This window comes from Aythya ferina (genome assembly GCF_964211825.1).
Source record: "Aythya ferina genome assembly, chromosome: 4".
Taxonomy (NCBI): Eukaryota; Metazoa; Chordata; class Aves; order Anseriformes; family Anatidae; genus Aythya; species Aythya ferina.
Genome location: NC_140300.1, coordinates 12840531 through 12859639, shown reverse-complemented (window position 1 = coordinate 12859639; position 19109 = coordinate 12840531). Strand labels below are relative to the sequence as shown.

Genomic DNA, 19109 nt, shown 5'->3' with positions numbered 1-19109 from the left:
GTAGGTGTATTAATTCACAGGCACTTCAGCATGAAAAAGTAAATGTTTTAACAACAATGGAGTTTGCTGACATGCAAAGGGTTCTTTGGTTTAGGATTATGTTTTGCATGGAGGAAAAGTGGAATCTGTCAATACTAGTTATGCAATTCCTTGTTATCATCTCAGAGGTGAAAAGCCTCGTAGATTGAGTAGCATTACTCAGAGGTAAGCAAACACTGCTACCTGCACAAGCACAGAAATCACTACGGAAATTGAAATCAGCAGTTCCGAAATTTTCACACTATGTCAGATTTTCCAGATGATAGTTTCACAAGCCAGCTTGCTTTCTATTTTCAGAGTTAAGATTACCAGGCCTGTTGCTGGCACTGTCAACACTTAGAGCAAATAGGCTGAAATAACACAGTGGAGGTAGAGTCTTGGTTCAAGATTGCTAAACAAGATGGGTCACCTGCTAGGCTGTAGGTTATTCCAGAGCAGTTTGTCCTCAGACTTCTATGCTGCCATTGCTTTATATAATAAAACACACAGATCTCAAAGTAAGCAAGCAAGCCTAGAGATGAGGACACTCTCCAGGCAATAGGAAACATGAATTTGAATCCTTGGGCAGGAGAAAAGGGGTTGGTTTATTTTTATTTGTTTACAAGTATCAGAAAGAAACTAATTGTATTTGTGAAAGGCTTTTTCTTTTATTTTGGAAATAGAATCAATTCAGTTCACTTCAGGATGAACTGCAGTGTTTCTTCACTGGTTCACATCAAAGCCAAAGCAAAAAGAAAAGCCAGTTATTTAGACCAGCTCTGCTGCCAGGTTTTCAGGCCAAGCTAACAGAAATGAAGTTTTCTAGGGCACTGGTTCCCTTCCTAGGAAAGTTGGAGGTGATAGCGCACTGGCTTCAGAGTAAGATGACATGCTTCAGGTAGGCTATTTTCCAAAACTTGACCAGTGCTACATGGTCAAGCCTGAAACGAGATAAAATCATTCCACTGGCAATGTGCTCCTGCAGTACTTTTCCTGTTGCAGCTTGGTAGTGTAGGAAATGGCACAAGGCCAGTGGGAGATGTTTTGCTGACCTGTTTAATTTCAGAGCATCCCACCCTCTGCTATAGCACACACTTCCCCCAACATCTGCAACACAATCAGACAGGTAAAAAGTGATAGAAAATGTTCCTTTTACATAGTCTGTGATATAATCAGAAAAACTGGACAAAGGATTTCTTTCACTCTTACAGAAAAAGATAATACCAAGTCCACGTCCTCTCACCTTTTCTGCATCATGTCTTGTTCACAACATGCCTGAACACTGCCTAAGGGCAGACAGATCAGCACAGAGCACACCAAGAAAACCAATACTAAGTCAAATACAGCTTAGGTCTAACTGGAGCATTGCTTACTGTTTATGTACAGATGAAGATGCTGGCAATCAAGTCCATTTGAAGCAAGCTAGGTAAACTTGAAAGCCTTGGAAGAAAGCTGATTTAGGTCTCACTTGGCCAAAATTGAGGCAGCTTCAATATAAGTGGTAATTTTTACAGTGAGCTCTACTTAAGACAGATTATGGCATGCTTACAGTATGCATATGCAGACATCTATACAACGTCCCTTGTGATCTAGGGAGGTTGGTTCCTTCTTTCACATGATGCAGACCTAAAAAGACAGTTTCTCATGAGTTTCTCCATTCTAAATTTTTAATAATAGCAGTAACAGCACTGGAAAGCAGAGGAAGACGCTTACCCATCAATTAATTTCCTTTATTTCACAAGCTTTGAATTCAGAAATAGAACCACGACTAGTAGATCTTGATACGGTAGAGTAAGTAAAAATGCATGTGATTACAAAGGAAAAACTTTGTACAAAAAACTTTAAAAATCCGACGGCAACTTGGATTATCTGTAAGTACCAAAAAACTCATGCAGAAGGAGAGCACTACTGCCCAGGTGGAGAAATCCCTGCAGGGGTGGCAATGGCATTGCTTTGCATAAATTATGGCGCTGTTGAAAATGGAAACAATGAAGACACAGACTTGGAACATACTGAGTGGGTACAGACAGGTGCTACAGAGACCATTTGTCATTCTAAGTTCTGGTGATTTTCTGTGTCTGAGAAAGTCTGAAGTGCTTCTTGGGTTTATAATAAATTAAAGATAAAACAGAAGCTGCCTATACTACTCTACTGCATACTTTCAAGATGGCCATTTTCTTCCTTCATAAGTATTTTTGGTGATGGTTTTCAAATACAGATATTAATCTTGGCATTGTGTCTAGTCAATTGTTGGCAACGTGTTCTATAGGGACTCACTCACTGAATGCAACTTGCATAAATAACTCAGTAACATGCATTAACTACTCTAATACAGCAAAAGGGTGCAAAGGAACCATCATTCAGTTACGAGACGAAGCTAAAACCTGTAGTCACTAAAGGGGCAATGGAAGCACCATGCTTTAAGGTGACTATGGCATGAAAGCACAATTGTGAGGCAAGTAGTTCCAAGCAAACACACCACACTATTATCACCTCTTCCTATACAAAAAAAAAAAAAAAAGACATTTCATTTTTTATTTCCATTAGTACCAAATAAAACTGTGGGTTTGATAACACAGATATTGAAGGGAATGTACATTATTCCCATGATCCTTCCTCCTTGTGTTTCTGTCCATCATCAGTTTTCAGCCAAGACTGGTAATATTAGAGCGACCACCAGGAGGTGCCACGATGCGGTGTCCAGTACGGCGTGGGTTATTGTCATCTATCTGAGCTCCTGAAACAAGAGGAATACAGGAAAGAAAGCTATGAAAAGGAAAAAATCATCAGCAGTGATACTTTACCTGACATTCCAGCTATGCTTCCCTCACATCAGTTGGTTTCTCTCGAGCCAGACCCCTGCCTGAAGCACTAGAGAGATCTTCAAAGGCACATTTCTGTGCCTAGCTCCAGTCATCTTCAATAAGAACTGTAGGCTTAAATGTTTGGGATCAGACTGATGCTCATCCTACATGGGCAATTGTTTTCCACTAGCCTGACAAAGAGCCTGTACAGAGATGACAATCTACAGACTAGATTCCCTTCATGAGATCAGACACTAATGGAAAAATATTGCTGCTCTAACTGAGAAAAATAAACTCATATAATATAGAGTGGCTTTTTCAAACCTGCCTCATTGATTTAGAATGCCTGTCCTCACTGGGTCCATGGGTTAACAGTACAGAAAACCTGATGTTAGTGATTGTAAGTCCACATGAAAAGGAACATTGATCTCATATAAATTCATACCCACTTCAAAACACATTTTAAAATGCTGGAAGATTAAACTTATGACAGCCAGCTTTCTGCCACACTAAATATCATGTGATCACACGAGCTTCTTACAGGTAACGTAACACTACCATGAAAGTGTAGGATCATTTTAAATGCTATCATAGTCTCTGGTTAATTCCATAAACAGTAATGTGCATTTGCCTGATTTGGGTCATGCTTGTTAGCACCAGGTGCCACGGTAATACACAGATCCAGCAGTGGACTGTGAAACCACAGGTTTGCGTGCTTTTGAAAATCCCACTTATTATTATTGTTAGAGGTCAAGATTGAAAGCACTTTTTTGCTTCATAGAGACTTACATATTTGTATATGCTCACCATGGACCTAACTGTACAGGGAAAAATATACTCCAATTCACCAGAAGGGTCTTTAAAATATTTGCTCTCCTTAGGCATTCTTCCAGAGGTTTCATTTAGTTTCTAAAGACAGGATCTGTCAGGGATGAAAACTCCACCATTGGCTCCCACAGGGGAGAAAATCCAGTCACTTTCATAACAACATCATAAAGAGCCACTTATTTACCAACTGGGCTGTAGACTTTTGAAGGACAATGATTTGGCACACTTATAATTATCTTCAAACGTCAGGAATTATTTCCAACAACCCCAAAGGATGATTTTCTTGTCTATTTCTTATGTACTGTGGAAAATATTTTGGGCATCAAGAGCAAAGAGACAAGAAATACCATAATCGGCATATTAATAGATTCTGCATGTGATTTTCTGACCATGGACAAGGACAGTTGAAGTTTCTGTGTCTAGCAGTTTCTGGTGATACAGCAAGAAAGAAATGTGAGGTGTTTGAGCCACATGAGTCACACCAGGCCCAAGTCCCATCACTGATACGTACTAACAGGCCTCAGTTGTATCAACCAGAGACCTCAGCTAACCATAAGGTGTCAGGTAAATAATACTACAAGACTGCAAGCAGATAAATATTTTAGATGACAAACATTCTGAATATTTGGTAATTTGTAAAATATTCCTAGAGAAAGAATGTATACGAACATACCTAACTATAGATGTTCTTACGTATATATATACACACACACATATATATATATATATGTGTGTGTATATATATTTCATACATATATGATTAAAGAGGTAATTTTTATAATTGAAATTTATCAGCAACAATCCATACATACTGAAGGCTTTAAAGGCATTTCTAATGAGTCAGGTTGACTTACCTGATAAGCTAAAATTAGACTGGTGGAGGTTCCTGATTGGTGGGGGCTGGTTTTTGGCAGGGGAGGATTTAGTTGAGGGTGCAGGAGTTGCATATTTTGGCGTAGCTGGGATTTCATACACAGGCCCATCATACATTCCTCTGGAGACTCCTTGCAGTCCTCCCACCTAAAGCAAGAGCAGAATAAAATCAGACACTGAATGCCCTGATAATGCTCCCTAATGATACTGGTAAACAGAGGCCACCGAGCACAGAGCTATATTCTGCATTAGCTGAGGTAAAAACACATTCGTACTATTGTCAAAGCTACAGTCAGCTTTGTATAAAAAGGAAACTATGAAGTCTCCTCTCATAATTTTATAAATATATATATATATAATAAATATATATAAACACATGAGATCAAGACTTAATAGGCTTCCTTCACAGTCAGTGGAGAAAAATTGGATCTCAAAAGAACAATAGCTCTCACCTAAGATATTTATTTTATGTAAGATCAGTCAATGTCATCTCTACATTCAAAGGATTTTCAGTATGGTGGGATCAGGTGAGTCTCATATGTGAGCTGCTGAATCACATTTTGGTTGTGGTAAGACTGACAATCACTATATAGACTCTAGCAATTTCACTCTTAGAATCATAGAATATCCTGAGTTGGAAGGGACCCATAAGGATCATCAAGTCCAACTCCTGGTACCGTGTAACTACATGCACAATCCAATCGCTTCTTAAATTCAGACAGGCTTGGTGCAGTAACTATTTTGGAGCAGCTCTTACCTGGTTTCTCTGCTCCTCCCCTTCAAATATCACATTATTTCCATTAGAACCTCATTGAAAAGCAATGACTTTTTTTTTTTTTTTAAATAAAATTTCAAAAGTTTCCACTTCTTGTCACGAACTAGAAAAGCAATTATACAACAGACTGCAGCTTGGGACCCATCTTTCATTATCTGTCAATAGACTATCTGTCACCTGAGTTTTGATTTCAGTTTAAGGTCTCTATCTTATCCCTGTACTGTTCCTATTAGAATTATAAGGAAAGATAATCGTAACAGTCTCATTGTCCTAAAAAACAAACAAACAAACAAACACAGAAATCTAGGAAACAGTACTTTAAAAAACACTTTAAATTTTCAGGAAGAATCTGAAGCCACTGAATTTCTTAATCCAAAGCCCATCCAAAGGATTATAAATCTAAGGCTTACACAACTATTGTTTCAGGACCCTTTCCCCAGTGAGTTAACAGTACAATTAAAGTACTGGGGAGGAAGGCCACACTATTCATGGGGGTCTGATCTTGCTCTTACAGAAATCAGTGCATTTTCCTTGCTTTTGGTGACAGGGACGTCAGGCTCAGAAGAGACACTGTCTCACAAGCTGAGCCAAAGCTAATGCCCCGAGGGAAGCAGCTGCTGATCACAGCAGTGAATCCGCTATCCAGGGCTCCACAAAGGCAGGGATTTGCACTGCTATCCCTGTTCCAGGAGGTTTTCCCTGGGCCAGCTAAAGCTTTGCAGACCCTTGTGTGATGGGTTTTGCTGTGTGGTGACATAGCCACATGATGGTGGCTGATATCACGATCAGTGGGTTTTCCTAAATCTTTTCAATTAAAAAAATTTGACTGTGAAAAGAAACACAAGACATAAGACTGCTCTCACTTCCTCTCAGCAGGCAGCAGAGGGAGCTGGATGAGCAATAATGTCAATGCCTCACTTGGTCCCTCTGCAGACCTTTGCTTATGGATCTAGAATCAAAGGTCTTTCCCCAAATCCAGGCCCACTACAAGATGCAAGTTATTTGGGCTGGTTACTTTTGAGCAAATCCTTGGTGTAAGGCACCACTCTCTGATACTTGTTTTTCAAGTGCTGTTTTCACTATTTAAATAGCATCATCACTCCAATTTATATAGCATTCCCATGTGCTAAACCCTTGAAAGGCAGATGTGGAGACCCATGTCACCTAACCGATTAACGTTAAAAAAAAATAAGAAAAAAGAAAGAAAAATTAATTTGTTGGTATTTTGCAAAACTCCTTTGCAGATGCATTTTATTTTTATGCCTCTTATCCTTCCCACTTGTAGACTTGATTTCAGCTGCCACCCTTACAGGCAATGGCATATGCCTTGTTGAAGAAAATACATTTTTTTGGTAAATTTGTCGTTGCTACCTGCTCTCACAGAGTACTTTATTGCCCAGTGGCAAAAAGCAACCCAAAACTAGCACCAAGCCAACTGGTTTTCAACAGGGGAGTGTGAATATAATTCAATACCAGAACTGACCAAGTCGTGATCTTGGTCATTTCCCAAGCTTCTATTTAAATACACAATAAAAGCTTCCTGAGCTGTGAATGCTGCTAATACTCAGTTTAGCAAATGCACCAACAGCAGTTCAGAGATGCCAAATATAATGAGCATCTCCGACTTAGATGCTTTTCTTCTCTGCAATGGGGCTGTTCAGCATGCGAAGCTTAGTAGCAATTTAAAATGCTATTTTTCTTCTGGCTAACCCTCCTTCCAAAGAATCTGCATCTTTTTGCTGACATCTAACTAAAAGTAAATTCTATCACTATTCCACCTCCCTTCAAAAGACTGCACAGCTGGGCATACAGCAATTATATCCAAATGGCACTTATGTGCTCTACCCACTGAAGTGCAATTTTAAATTATATCAGCTCGCACTTGCAGAGGAGCCAGTTTTTGGTCATATTTTGACCATATACAAACATAGGTCAGACATAAATCATACATAGGTCATCTAATACAGATTTATATTAGCACAGTAGTAATAATAATTAAAATTTGCTAATGTGGTTCTGAAAAGGTATGCCTTGGAAGAAAATTAAATAATATCTGACATTACCTTATTCCTGATTTTGACGCGCTGGTAAAGATATTCAGGGAAAGGTTTGCGAGGGATGAAGCGGCCCATTCCTTTATTTACGTGCAGGTTTCCATCTTCAAACACTATCTTCCCTTGGCTTATGACCACTAGCGGGGCACCGTGGCACTCCATTCCTTCAAAGATGTTGTACTCAACAGCCTGAGGATCAACCAATATACTCACTGCAAGTTCAGTACAAGGTCTCCTTCAGTTAGTAACTTACAATACACATTTGTAGTCATATTTTTAAGCAACTGCCATTAACAGGCATATAAAATTGCTTTTTTTCTGAAGGAAAAGCAATGCATTTCTATGCATTGTTATTGATTAAATGATTAAAAAGCATCTGTCCAGTCAGACTCCCCTGTATGTATTGCTCACTTTCCATCAAGACTTTATCTCATTTGCTTTTGAGGACTTACCCTGTTTATCCAGAACCTCTAGAAATTCAATAATCTTAATAAGAAGGAAAATTCTGACTCAGCTGTTGGATATCCAGAAGATTTAGTCCTATCACGCATGCGGTGTGACTGCGTAAGGGAATTTCTAAGCCCCTGCAAAGAAAGCTTCAGACTTGCAGCAAGTACTGAGTTTTCAGGGCCAGCATATTTCTGTCTGAATTTTTCTATCTGAAAAAGCCCAGAAAGGACCAGGAAAGCTTGAAGCTAGATGGAAATGACAGTCAAGTGGCAGGTGATTATTACTTTCTCAAAAATACTGAGATATCTCAAGACAGAGAAATAAACAATGCATCATCTAAAGTTTTTAAAGGTTTTCAAAGGTTTCTGCCCTTTTAATATAAATCATATCACTAGATTTTCAATACAAGTTTTGGAAGAATTTCCCAATATGTATTTAAAAAAACACTGAACATAATAAGATAAAAACTTTGAGATAGATAACATGTAAGGTAAACGCATAAGACCCGTCACTGCCAAAATTAACATGACTGTGAGTCACTGGTATTCTGTGTTAAGGGGCTGAGAAGTACTACACATCAAAGCTTTGGAATTAAATAAGAAATCCCATCCATAAAGCTGATCAGAGCTGTACTATCAAAATATTTAATCATCTATAATATGCTAGAATACTATTGATTTAATTGTGCATTTTATATCAGGTGTTTCTCATACAAGCAAAAGAAGTGAGCTGGTTTTAAATGTATTTTCACAACTTTATTAACCTCAGCTGCAGACCTGCTGATTCACACCTATTTACAGGTCAGGCACAAGCATACAAAAATAGTGCAATTGTATATGCTGAGAGAAAAGAAATCCTTCCAATGCAAGATTCAATACTTTCATTTTCAGAAATAATTACATGTTTCAGAAAAGGATCAGGCTGTTACCCCACTCTTCTATATCCAATACATTTGTTCACATGAATTTGACATTTGAAAAGCAACAGAGACGTTGCTTGTTTTCTTTTTCTTCTTACCGATTTATGGCTTTTAGCTGTTATAGTCTTCACCTTATCAGGGTCCCAAATAACAACATCAGCATCCGATCCTACAGCAATCCGTCCTTTTCTTGGATACAGATTAAAGATTTTGGCAGCATTGGTGCTGGTGACAGCTACAAACTGGCTTTCGTCCATCTTACCTGTGGCCTAAAAACAACATAACTTGACCAAAGCACATTTATAATACAGAGATTGAGTATTCAGAGTGCTGAATGGTTGAGGAGATACAGGAAAGTGTGTTGTTCATATATCTGGTGATGTTGCACGAAATTAGGCTTTATTGAGCAGGATTTTATATAAGGAACATTACTTTGGAGTTTCAGGTAAGTGAATGCGTTATTCCTGGCTGTCAAGTTTCTCAGCTAAGGTCCGCTTCCCTGCTCTGATGCATGTGTGCTTTGCTGCTAGTCCTAATAATTCCCATTTAAATATTTTACTGATTTTAAACCAGGGAAATTATATGAGTATTACAAGATTAAATAAAAGATCAAATATAAAAAGTGCTCAGACTGTTTAGAAACATTTTTTGCAAATTAAGTCCATTCTACTAGTAGTATTACAACATCTATAAATCTAAGTAATACAACCCCAGTTATAAAGCTCTTGCCTGGAGAAATGTCACCACCAATTGAACTTTTTATACAGTCAGTGATGGCTTAATAGCAGCTGTTCACTTCAGCTTTTTGATTTTTCAGCAGAGTATTTTGGGGTCTTCTCTGGAAGTAAACAAGAGCAACGTTTATTTGTTTAACACATTTTCTGCCTAGTCAACCAGGAGATTCACAAAATATAAGCTACTCAGTGGTCCAGGAATTAATGTCACCACCTGTAAATCCCATTTAGTAACACTTGTGGCAGCTGTTTCCCTTCATATGAGTTAACAAAAGGGAAATATCCCTGGCAGGTTGCGTTGCATTTTTCTTGCTTTCCTGCTTTGCTCCTACATGCCGGATATCAGAAGCTGCTTCTGTGCTTCTAAACTCAATAGCATTCCCTGAAGAAAGGGGTTATTAAACATGGTCTGGGTAAAGTGCTCATGAGAGCATTTTAAATATTACCACCTTGCAGTCTGCAATATGCATTCAAGTGCAATGCAGTGTAAGGTAATAAGTGCATGTGTGAGTGAGACTGGGTGTTTATGTGAAGACGGGCAATGGAGGGAGGATATCATTTTATATCAGGATCCATGGAATCATCAAAAAATTGCTAACATACACCGGCACCCCACAGCAAAATATGCCACTATGAATTACATGCAGTGTTCTCCTTCAAAGCATTTCATGGTGTAGCCTCAGGCTCAGCTGCCATCCATTTGTAATTTCTCAAAAACGATGAGACACTTCCCAAATTCAAACAATCCATTCATCACGTTTATACGGGGTCTACTTCAAAATCATTAAACTGCTTCCAGATCCTATGTCTGTGAGAAGCAACTCCTCTGACACAACTGAAAAAATTACAGCAGTTTAGTCTGTGAAGCCTCAGGTCTGATAAAACACTATGGCTTTGTGCTGTCAGAAATGAAACACAGACCTGAGTTTATAAAACTTTGAAACAAACAGTTCATATTGTAGGAGGTCTCTGGGAATTCTCAGATATATATTAGAAAGTCACTGAAGTACCGGCCAAGAGTCTCCTGGCTTGCATTATTCAGCCAACAGTCAAATTCTTTTTAATCCATACAAGTAAGTAATTACTTACTACAGCCTTGTCCCAGACCACAGTCATTCTTTCCTCAATTCCATTGACCCCTTCAGGAATCATAGTGAAGTTGTCCTTTCCAATGGCTTTCTGGGCAGTGCTATATGGGCAATGTCCACTTCCCGTCACCTGCAGGTCCCCACTGCGGAGTTAACACACAGAAGGTTTATAGCAGTCACCAAGGCTACCTTGGTCTCGGACTCACTCAAATGGAGCCTACACGATGGAGGTATAGGCTACAAGTCATGTCAGCAGCCTCTACGTGTTGGCCACATATCACTGAAGAGCAACAGCAGTATTGGACATCTCCACTTTCCCTCAGGAACATCCTGAATTCCCAGATTACAGCCCCCTCAGGTTTAAGGCTGCTTATCGACAGATCAGACACAAGCACTAACCAGGACAAAGGATTATTAAAAGATTAAGGAAATGTCTGATGCACTCAGGATAAATTCATAACCGTGTTTAGAAATAAAAGCATATTTTACAATGCAGAGTAATGAGCATCAAGCTTGTTTCCCTGCATTTCTCCTCTGCACATATACTTCTCTTGTAATTTTTACACAAATATTCCTTGACTGGCCTACCAAAACAGAATGATGAAAATAAAAAAGGAAGAATATTCTAAAAAAGGGAGTAGTATTCTAAACAAACAAAAAAGTGGATAGCTCAAGTGTACTTGCACTCTTGCACTCTGGATTTATTTAATCTAAATGTCTTACACAGACAAAGGTATGGAGTAAAACATAGAAAGAGCAACCAAACAACAATGATTTTATGTATCTTTTTTTTTTCACCTTAGAGAAAAATGCTTTGCAGATATCAGAACTTGTACACTGCTACTTTGGGGAATAAGGAAGAAGAACAAAACCAATATGTGGTATCTTGAAATAAATAAATAAATAAATAAATAAAGGTTCTTTACTATCCACAGGAAACGGCTAATAGTTTTAGATCTTGACTAAGTTTACAGGAGTCAAGCACATTAAAACAAACTACAACTGCTTCTATCAGTCCAGAAGGGTGATGTCCACAAGAGGCTGACAACCTTTTTTAAAACTGATCATATAAGTTCCAGCTTTGAAACATTTGAATGACTTTGATCCACAAATTCAGGTTCCAACAAGCTAACAAATAGCCAACTACAGAAAAAAAGGGATCACACATCAGTAATTCTAATGCAATTTTCTGGACTGCCAGCCCTAATGATTGCTGACAGTCAGAGAAGACCCTTTAGCCTCCTTTCTGGTTCTTCACTATGTTCACAACCAGCCATTCATTTTTTGTTAGAAGGCAAAGTCATGTATTTAATGGTGAAAAGGCAGATATGTTTTAGCTATTCCTAATTATTGAGTGTCTGGTATTACTGCATAGGATTAAACCAAATCCATCAGCAAAACATTAATTTATTCTAACACAGACACAAAGATATGAACTGCATGCCATCTCTTCTTTCTTGCTGTTTTTCTGTCAGCTAAGTTCTTCACAGCTTAGACTCTCTCCTCTTTTTTACTTCTCTGGCATTAATATAGCCATGAAAACATCAATGTCACAGCCAAGCCCTATATCCCTGTCTGTTTCCTTGTGTTTATGTTGTTACGCTCTCCTTCCACTATGCTATTAACTCATCTGAACTCCACTTTTCTTCTCCTCTAACATCTAATAACAGGCTCTGCACTCCCCAGTCTAGCCACCAGAAGACCCCGGCAGCTGCCAAATGTCACTCTTGGGAGATACCCAACAACTCAGGGTTATACACGAGCACTCCTACTGATAGATCTCCTCTACTAACAGCTAACAGATCAGCTAGCAAATTGAGAGATAAAGGGATCACCACAGAAAACATCTCAGAAAAAGAAACTGGTGGGAATTAACCGAAGACGTATATATCTTTAAGCACCTCACTAATACTTCATGATGTTATTCTTCACCATAAACGATGTTTTCAAGGCTGATGACATCTTCCATTTAGCACCAAGATCCCACCTCTCTAGTTCAGAAGAAACAGCACGTCACAGCAGCAATAATGCGGCAGTACACCATGGAAGATGAAAGCTACCCCAAGGTGTATGGCCCGTGGACGAAAAAAGGACCAAATGTCATAAGACAAATCCAATCTGCAAACCTCATGAGACATCTTTGATTTTTATACTTTCCACTTTTTAGCAAAAAAAAATAAATCAACAGATTCTGTGGGAAACAGCATAAGCAGTATGCATACTTGCAGAAGAAGATCGTTGTGAGGATTCTTTAATGAATGTAAATTACCAATCTCCTGATGAACAGTGAAATAGAAAAGTGAAATATTATCTTTACCATCATTCTTGCATAAAATTCCCCACAAACACATGGCAGAGGGATAATATACACAGCTCTTTTTAGTTTCACAGTATAGATTTAAAGTATTAAAACCAAAAGCAGGCTAAGCTGCTGTCATTTATGATCTAGGACTTTAAGCCAGTAAGAAAAAAAAAGTCATTTTTGCATGGTAGGAGGATAATGAAAACTTCTCTGTCTCCTCAATTTGTCTTTCTGATGTTAATGTTAATGTCATTATTTGGATTCCAAGTCTAAAATTTCTCTTTCTATTTTAGCCGATTTGTTTTAACCCACATACCGTTATTTGTGGACTCTTTCTGAAAACATGTAGCTGTGTCTGACAGTAAAGGACCAAACATTCTTATACACATTCACGTATGCTGGCTAAGAGCCTTACCCTCACACAGTGAGCTTCACTCTTTATGATGCTGACAATGACATGTGAGGCCAGAAAAGTAATTTTTCCTCGTTGTTCTTATTTTAAGGAACAGAAATATCAATTATGGAAAATCAGGCCACCAGGCCTTCAGAACAGAGCAAATGCCTGCATGTTCTTACCAGGAATGCGTGTAACTCAGAGCTTGACTACACATTCATTAACAGTGCAGTGCAGTGCTGCTGTGAACATTTACAATTTAGTTTAAGACAGCCTAATTCTCAGAAGTGCTCCAGCTTACCTGCACCAGCTCTGACCAAAATGGCTCCAGGAAAGCTATCTTGGTTCCAGCTATCTCTCTGCACTGGGACAACTCTAATTTCAGGACCTGTGCTTGTGATATATGACTGGGACTTAAAACTGAGACTATGCTCACAGATGGGGGTTTATCCACCAGGCTATTGCTTACTCTGGAAGGTGATGTGATCCAACTATATATTAACTATTTGGCTAGAGAAAACAGAGAATTAGAGAGAAAGCTAGTTTGAAGTCCTAGGCTAAAGACTGTTTATCTAGCTGTGCAACTAGGAATCACGTGAAAAGCAGAAGGAAAAAGAAATATAACCTGAATAGCCAACAAGTGTATTTTGAATGTGCTAACTAGAATCTGGAGGGTCCAGGCCTGCTCACCAGATTGGCAGCCTAAACACAGGGGCAAAACAATCCCTGCTTTTCTACCATTCCTTCTCTGCCGTGTCTTGTATGGGACTGCTTTAAAGGAAACTGAGCTGATCCCTAGGTGCTTTATTCCATGTGGCATTTGTACTTGCCCAGATATCAGCCTATAAAAAAAAATAAAAATAAGGTCTTACCATGCTAAGAGTGAATTCAAGTAATCTGGAGTGGTAGGATCAGGGCTCAGAGGTGGCGAGGTCACAAAAGCAGCAGCCTTGGCCCAGTTTTTGCTCCAGTAATGTGTTCCATCTGTCCCCAAGCTGGCAGTGATCGGCTCTCCAAAAACAAGGGGACCTTGGGGAAAGCAAGAATATACAGGAACTGATTACAATCCACTCTCTTTCCAGCACATTATAGAGCTTGCTGCACACAGCCATGTATAATTTATGCATTGCTACATGGTCAGCGTAGCTCCCAGAAAATTAAGCAGCGTTGGCTTTGTCTGTATGATAAAAAATTAATCAGGAGGCTCTCTGAGTTACACATGCTTTTGATCAGGATATTTACAAAGCTCTCTTTCTAATCCAGGAGGAGACAGTTCAGACCTGGTTTTAATTTGTACTATTTTAATCACAGACATGTTCTCTCTGTTGCTCTGCTTCAGAGTGATTTTAGGTGGAGGATGGGCTCCAGCTGACAGATGCCTTTTTACCACTCTCAGGTTGGGCACAGCACCAGCAGATAACAGCATATGGTCCCACCAGCAAACTCCAAGTCTCCATGAATACAAATACCAAGATAATATTTAGCTCTTTGGCTTCTCCACAGTGCTCATGCACTTTCGAGAAGAAACCAGCAGAACAGTCCTGACTCCTTTCCCTCCTTCATTTTCAAATGAAATGAAGTAAAAACTGACATCGAGAACAAGATGGGAAAAGCTCTTTATGGCCTGACCTTTTTCCTCACCACCTTTGTAAACAGAGGCAAGTGGAAGAAGAGGAGAGGCACTGTGGAAATAGTCAGAGAAATGGAGGAAACAGAAGACAAAGTGGGAAAAGAAAAGGAAAAGAAGGAAGGAAAAGGGTGGGAAAACACTGACAATTCAGGAGAAAAGAGGGGAGCAGAGGAGAGGAATTATTAATAAGATGCAGTTTGTGGCAGAAAGTGAGGATTGCAAAAGAAAGATTGACTGTGAAAGGACAAAGATTTCGCTCTCTATGGGTACCTCAAGGGAGGCTGTAGCGAGGTGGGGGTTGGCCTGTTCTCCCACGTGCCTGGTGACAGGACGACGGGGAATGGGCTTAAGTTGAGCCAGGGGAGTTTTAGGTTAGATGTTAGGAAGAACTTCTTCACTGAAAGGGTTGTGAGGCACTGGAACAGGCTGCCCAGGGAAGTGGTGGAGTCACCATCCCTGGAAGTCTTCAAAAGACGTTTAGATGTAGAGCTTAGGGAAATGGTTTAGTGGGGACTGTTAGCGTTAGGTCAGAGGTTGGACTCGATGATCTTGAGGTCTCTTCCAACCTAGAAAATTCTGTGATTCTGTGATTTTCAATCTCTTGAGTGGCCCCATGCCACGCTATGTCCTGTCCCACCACCTGTGAGAAAGAGCTGAGTCTCCCAGTACTACAGCACCTCAGGTGCTGTTTCTGTGAGGCACTTGTTTCAGCAAACAAAGGTAGCTTCAAAATGGGCTCCCTCCAGGCTCACAAGTCCCTTTTGGGTGGTCTTTAACCTTGACCCTTGCACGGCTGCACTGAGCAATGCTGACCCACAGACATCCCCATGCACAAGGGTCACACCACAGTCTTGGAGGGGATGGGGGGGGGGCGTGCTTAGAGTTTGTGGAGCAAGACAACGGGGAATGGCCTCAAGTTGTGCCAGGGGAGGTTCAGGTTGGAAATGAGGAGACATTTCTTCTCAGAAAGAGCAGTCAAGCTTTGGAACAAGTTGCCCAGGGAGGTGATGGAGTCACCATCCCTTGGGGTGTTTAAGGAAAGGTTGGACATAGTGCTTAGGGACATGGTTTCGTGCGTGATACTGGTGGTAGGGGGAAGGTTGGACCAGATGGATCTTGGAGGTCTTTTCAAACCTTAATGATTCTATGATTCTCAATGGAAAACCACAGAAGGGCCTATTTACAGTTTTCTTAGCCCCAAATATTTAGCATCCATGATCTGGGTCAAGATGTACAGATCAGTCTGCCAGCAACTTATTTTTTTCCACTGAGCTTCTATTCAACACAAAATCCAAGTCTGGGGGCAGAAAAGCAAGTCTCTTACCTCTCTTTCTAGCCAGTGCAATGATATCAGCTGCACTCTTACTCATCACCTTGGTAATGTACACTGGGCAGTTTATTCGACTGGCAATGGTGATGGCACGGAAAACTGCTTCTGCTTCAAGCTGAGGGATAAAGAATGAAAGAAGTTAAATGCAAAAGCAGACAAGAAAAAATGAACTGGAGTACTGAGCCATATTTCTCATTGTTTAGCAACAATACTTTAGGACTAAATTCTGTTTTTTCCATAGTGGGATATGCAGTGCTGGAAAGCAAGAGCTAACCCCCTCGGGCATTTTGTGTTAGGAGTAATCACAGCCAGGCTGTACTTGCTAAGGGGGTACAGTTGTCCTAGTGCTAACACAGTTCACTGGCCCTCAGGGAAGATCACATCCAAGTGGCTGGCAGGGCTCCTTCTTATCTCCTTCCCAAGCCTGTACTTTGGGCCTCTCACTGTATTCTGCAGCTGGAAGGAGAACGAAGCAAGGGAACAGTGCCCCAGCTTGGAGCTCTCCCTGGCAGCTTACCCCCTGAAATCTTTATATAAGAGGACAGTGAACGTAAAGTATTCCCAAACAGCAGCTTCAGCATTATGGACTGAATTTAGCCCATAATCCATAAAAGCCTTTGAAACATCGGCCAGTAAGCCCTCTCTGTCAGCAAGCATAAATACAATCTTCTTTCAAGGAGTCATCTGGGACATAGGCGCAAAGCAGTCATCTTCATATGGAGGAGCAGTGCTTCCCAGTGGCTCCTATACTGCTTTACCCAGTCATCAGTTCTATACCTCCTTCCTAGACAGACTCACAGTATTGGCATTTTAATACCTAAAAATCTGTTGCAACTGAAAATACTGACTTGACAGTGCACAAAATCCTCTCCAAAAGCTGTGCTAGAAAAGTTGACTAATTTAACCTGTCCAAAACCACAGGTCTTACTTCTTCACAGATTTGTAAAATATCTTTTTCTTAAAATCACACTGTCACTTCAGGTTCTCTTAGGACTTTTATCCCAATATTTGCTCTCAAATCCCCAAAGTCACCTACAGAAAAAAGGAAAAGCAGGAAAAAAGGAAAAAAAGAAAAAAAGGAAAGCAGGACCTCTATGCCTCAGCACTGGGGCTGAGGCCATCAGATGGCACAGTCAAAAAGACATGAAATTCCTTCCTGGAAATTGCAAATGCAGATTTTCCTTAGGCCTTTACTCTCATTAAAAAGAAACGCCTCAATTATTTCAGAATAATTTAAGTGGAAGTTAAACAGAAAAATGAAAAAAACACATAAACAGTTCAATAGAAGAATGTGACCAATTAAGTTTATTCCTCTTGCCTTGGGGAGAGGTTATATAAAGATCTGCAAACCACAACAATCTCTTCAAGTTTAGCCTCAAATCCCCAGGGTCTTGTCTCTTTAGTCTTCAAGGAAGGCAGTCACTTCCCACTACTGCCCCCCATCATGCTATTAGCAGCCTGATCTGTCTACATTAAGAGACATTGACATGTCTCTGTCTTTTCATTCTCATTAAAGAAACCCTTTCCAGATGTCTGAGATGATCCTTGCAAGCGGCTCGTTTTATTACAAGAGAATTGCATAAATTGAGCTGCCTCGCAGCATCTTTCCATTCTCACATATTTGCATTACTACAGTCTGCATTTCTACTACAAACGTATCTGCTGACATAAACATAGATTCATATGTTGGCGAACATTTATGCACAGCATATACGTACACAGGCATTGTATAGGAGGTTTTCATCCAAGGCATTTTAATGAATCCAGTAAACTCAGTCTAACCCATAAGCTGTGCCGCTGGCATTCAGCCTGCTGTGCCTTCCCCAATCCTAGAGTCAAAGCACAGCTGCAATGGGGTTTGGAAACTAAGAGAAATCTGAAATTCAGCCCGGTATTTGTAGTCACAGACCAAACAGCCAAGGTCACAGTCCAAAACGCCTGCAGGCCTGGCACAGCAGGGTGGTGGAGCTGTGACAGAGCACAAGGACACCTTGGGCCTGCGGGGATGCACCTGTGGCCAGCAGCAGAAGGGTATTTTATACGAACAGGCTTAAGGGGACCTGGATTTACACAACTTTGAGTAATTCTGGAAGTCACGGGAGAAACAGACTGTCTACCCCGTGCACCCATCTATCGTCTGCACGTACAGAGGCCAAGCAGTGGTACTACATGCCTGACAAAACATTTCCATGGATGACAAGAGGAGAAAAGCCTCTTACCTCCTCAGGCCTGCTCAGGGCATGTCCCTCGGGTCCCGTGATTCCCATCTCCAGGATGCGCTTTTGTTCCTGGAACAAAACAGATAAATACTGACGAACTCGCCAGGACAAGACTCTTGTACCAGTTAGCCCCCACCAGGCTGACAGCTGTGCTTTTTGACCGTCCCTTTTCTGTTAGTGCAAATGCAGCTGTGTAAGCCTGCTGAAACCTCCTCTGCCTTCCAGAAAGTCCTATCTGACACCAAGATACCAGCCTGGGGAACATACTTCAACCAATATTTTAAATAGTAACTATAAATATTTCCATCCTGCAATTCTTTCTTTACTCCCAGAAGTTTCTTCTGTCTTCAGCCTATGAAATACTGCTATCTTCATTAAAGTTTTAGCATTGCTGACACTTCATCAAATAAAATCTTGCCTTTGTCACTGAGCTTTCTGTTACACTTTTTTTCCTACAGAGGGAATCACTAAGATTATGTTTTCATGAAAGTAAAAAAGTGCACTCCAGTTGCGAGGGCAGTGTCCACACCAAAAAGCCCTGCTTAGGACCAGTGGGGGATTGTTAGAAAAAATCTGTGCTACAAAGCTTTGCCGCAATTAGGTCAATTTTTTAAAATAGAAAAGGAGCTTCGCTTTTCTTTAAATTAAGACCAAGAAGTGGTATTGGAATAAAGCTCCCTTGTTGTAGAAA

At 40.2% G+C, this 19109-nt stretch overlaps 1 protein-coding gene across 2 annotated transcripts in view; it reads right to left on the bottom strand.

Moving 5' to 3' along the window:
* Nucleotides 1-1727: 1727 nt before the first annotated feature.
* The window catches only part of CRMP1 (collapsin response mediator protein 1), a 49122-nt gene continuing 31740 nt past the window's right edge, over nt 1728-19109 (bottom strand). For both annotated transcript variants that reach the window (XM_084516449.1, XM_084516450.1), the window contains exons 7-14: nt 18419-18487; nt 16194-16314; nt 14112-14268; nt 10545-10686; nt 8820-8990; nt 7362-7541; nt 4505-4670; nt 1728-2755 (exon numbers count right to left, since the gene is read on the bottom strand). In XM_084516449.1, the coding sequence (XP_084372575.1) occupies nt 2664-2755; nt 4505-4670; nt 7362-7541; nt 8820-8990; nt 10545-10686; nt 14112-14268; nt 16194-16314; nt 18419-18487 (1098 nt within the window). In that variant the 3' untranslated portion in view covers nt 1728-2663. The remainder of the gene's footprint in view (nt 2756-4504; nt 4671-7361; nt 7542-8819; nt 8991-10544; nt 10687-14111; nt 14269-16193; nt 16315-18418; nt 18488-19109) is intronic.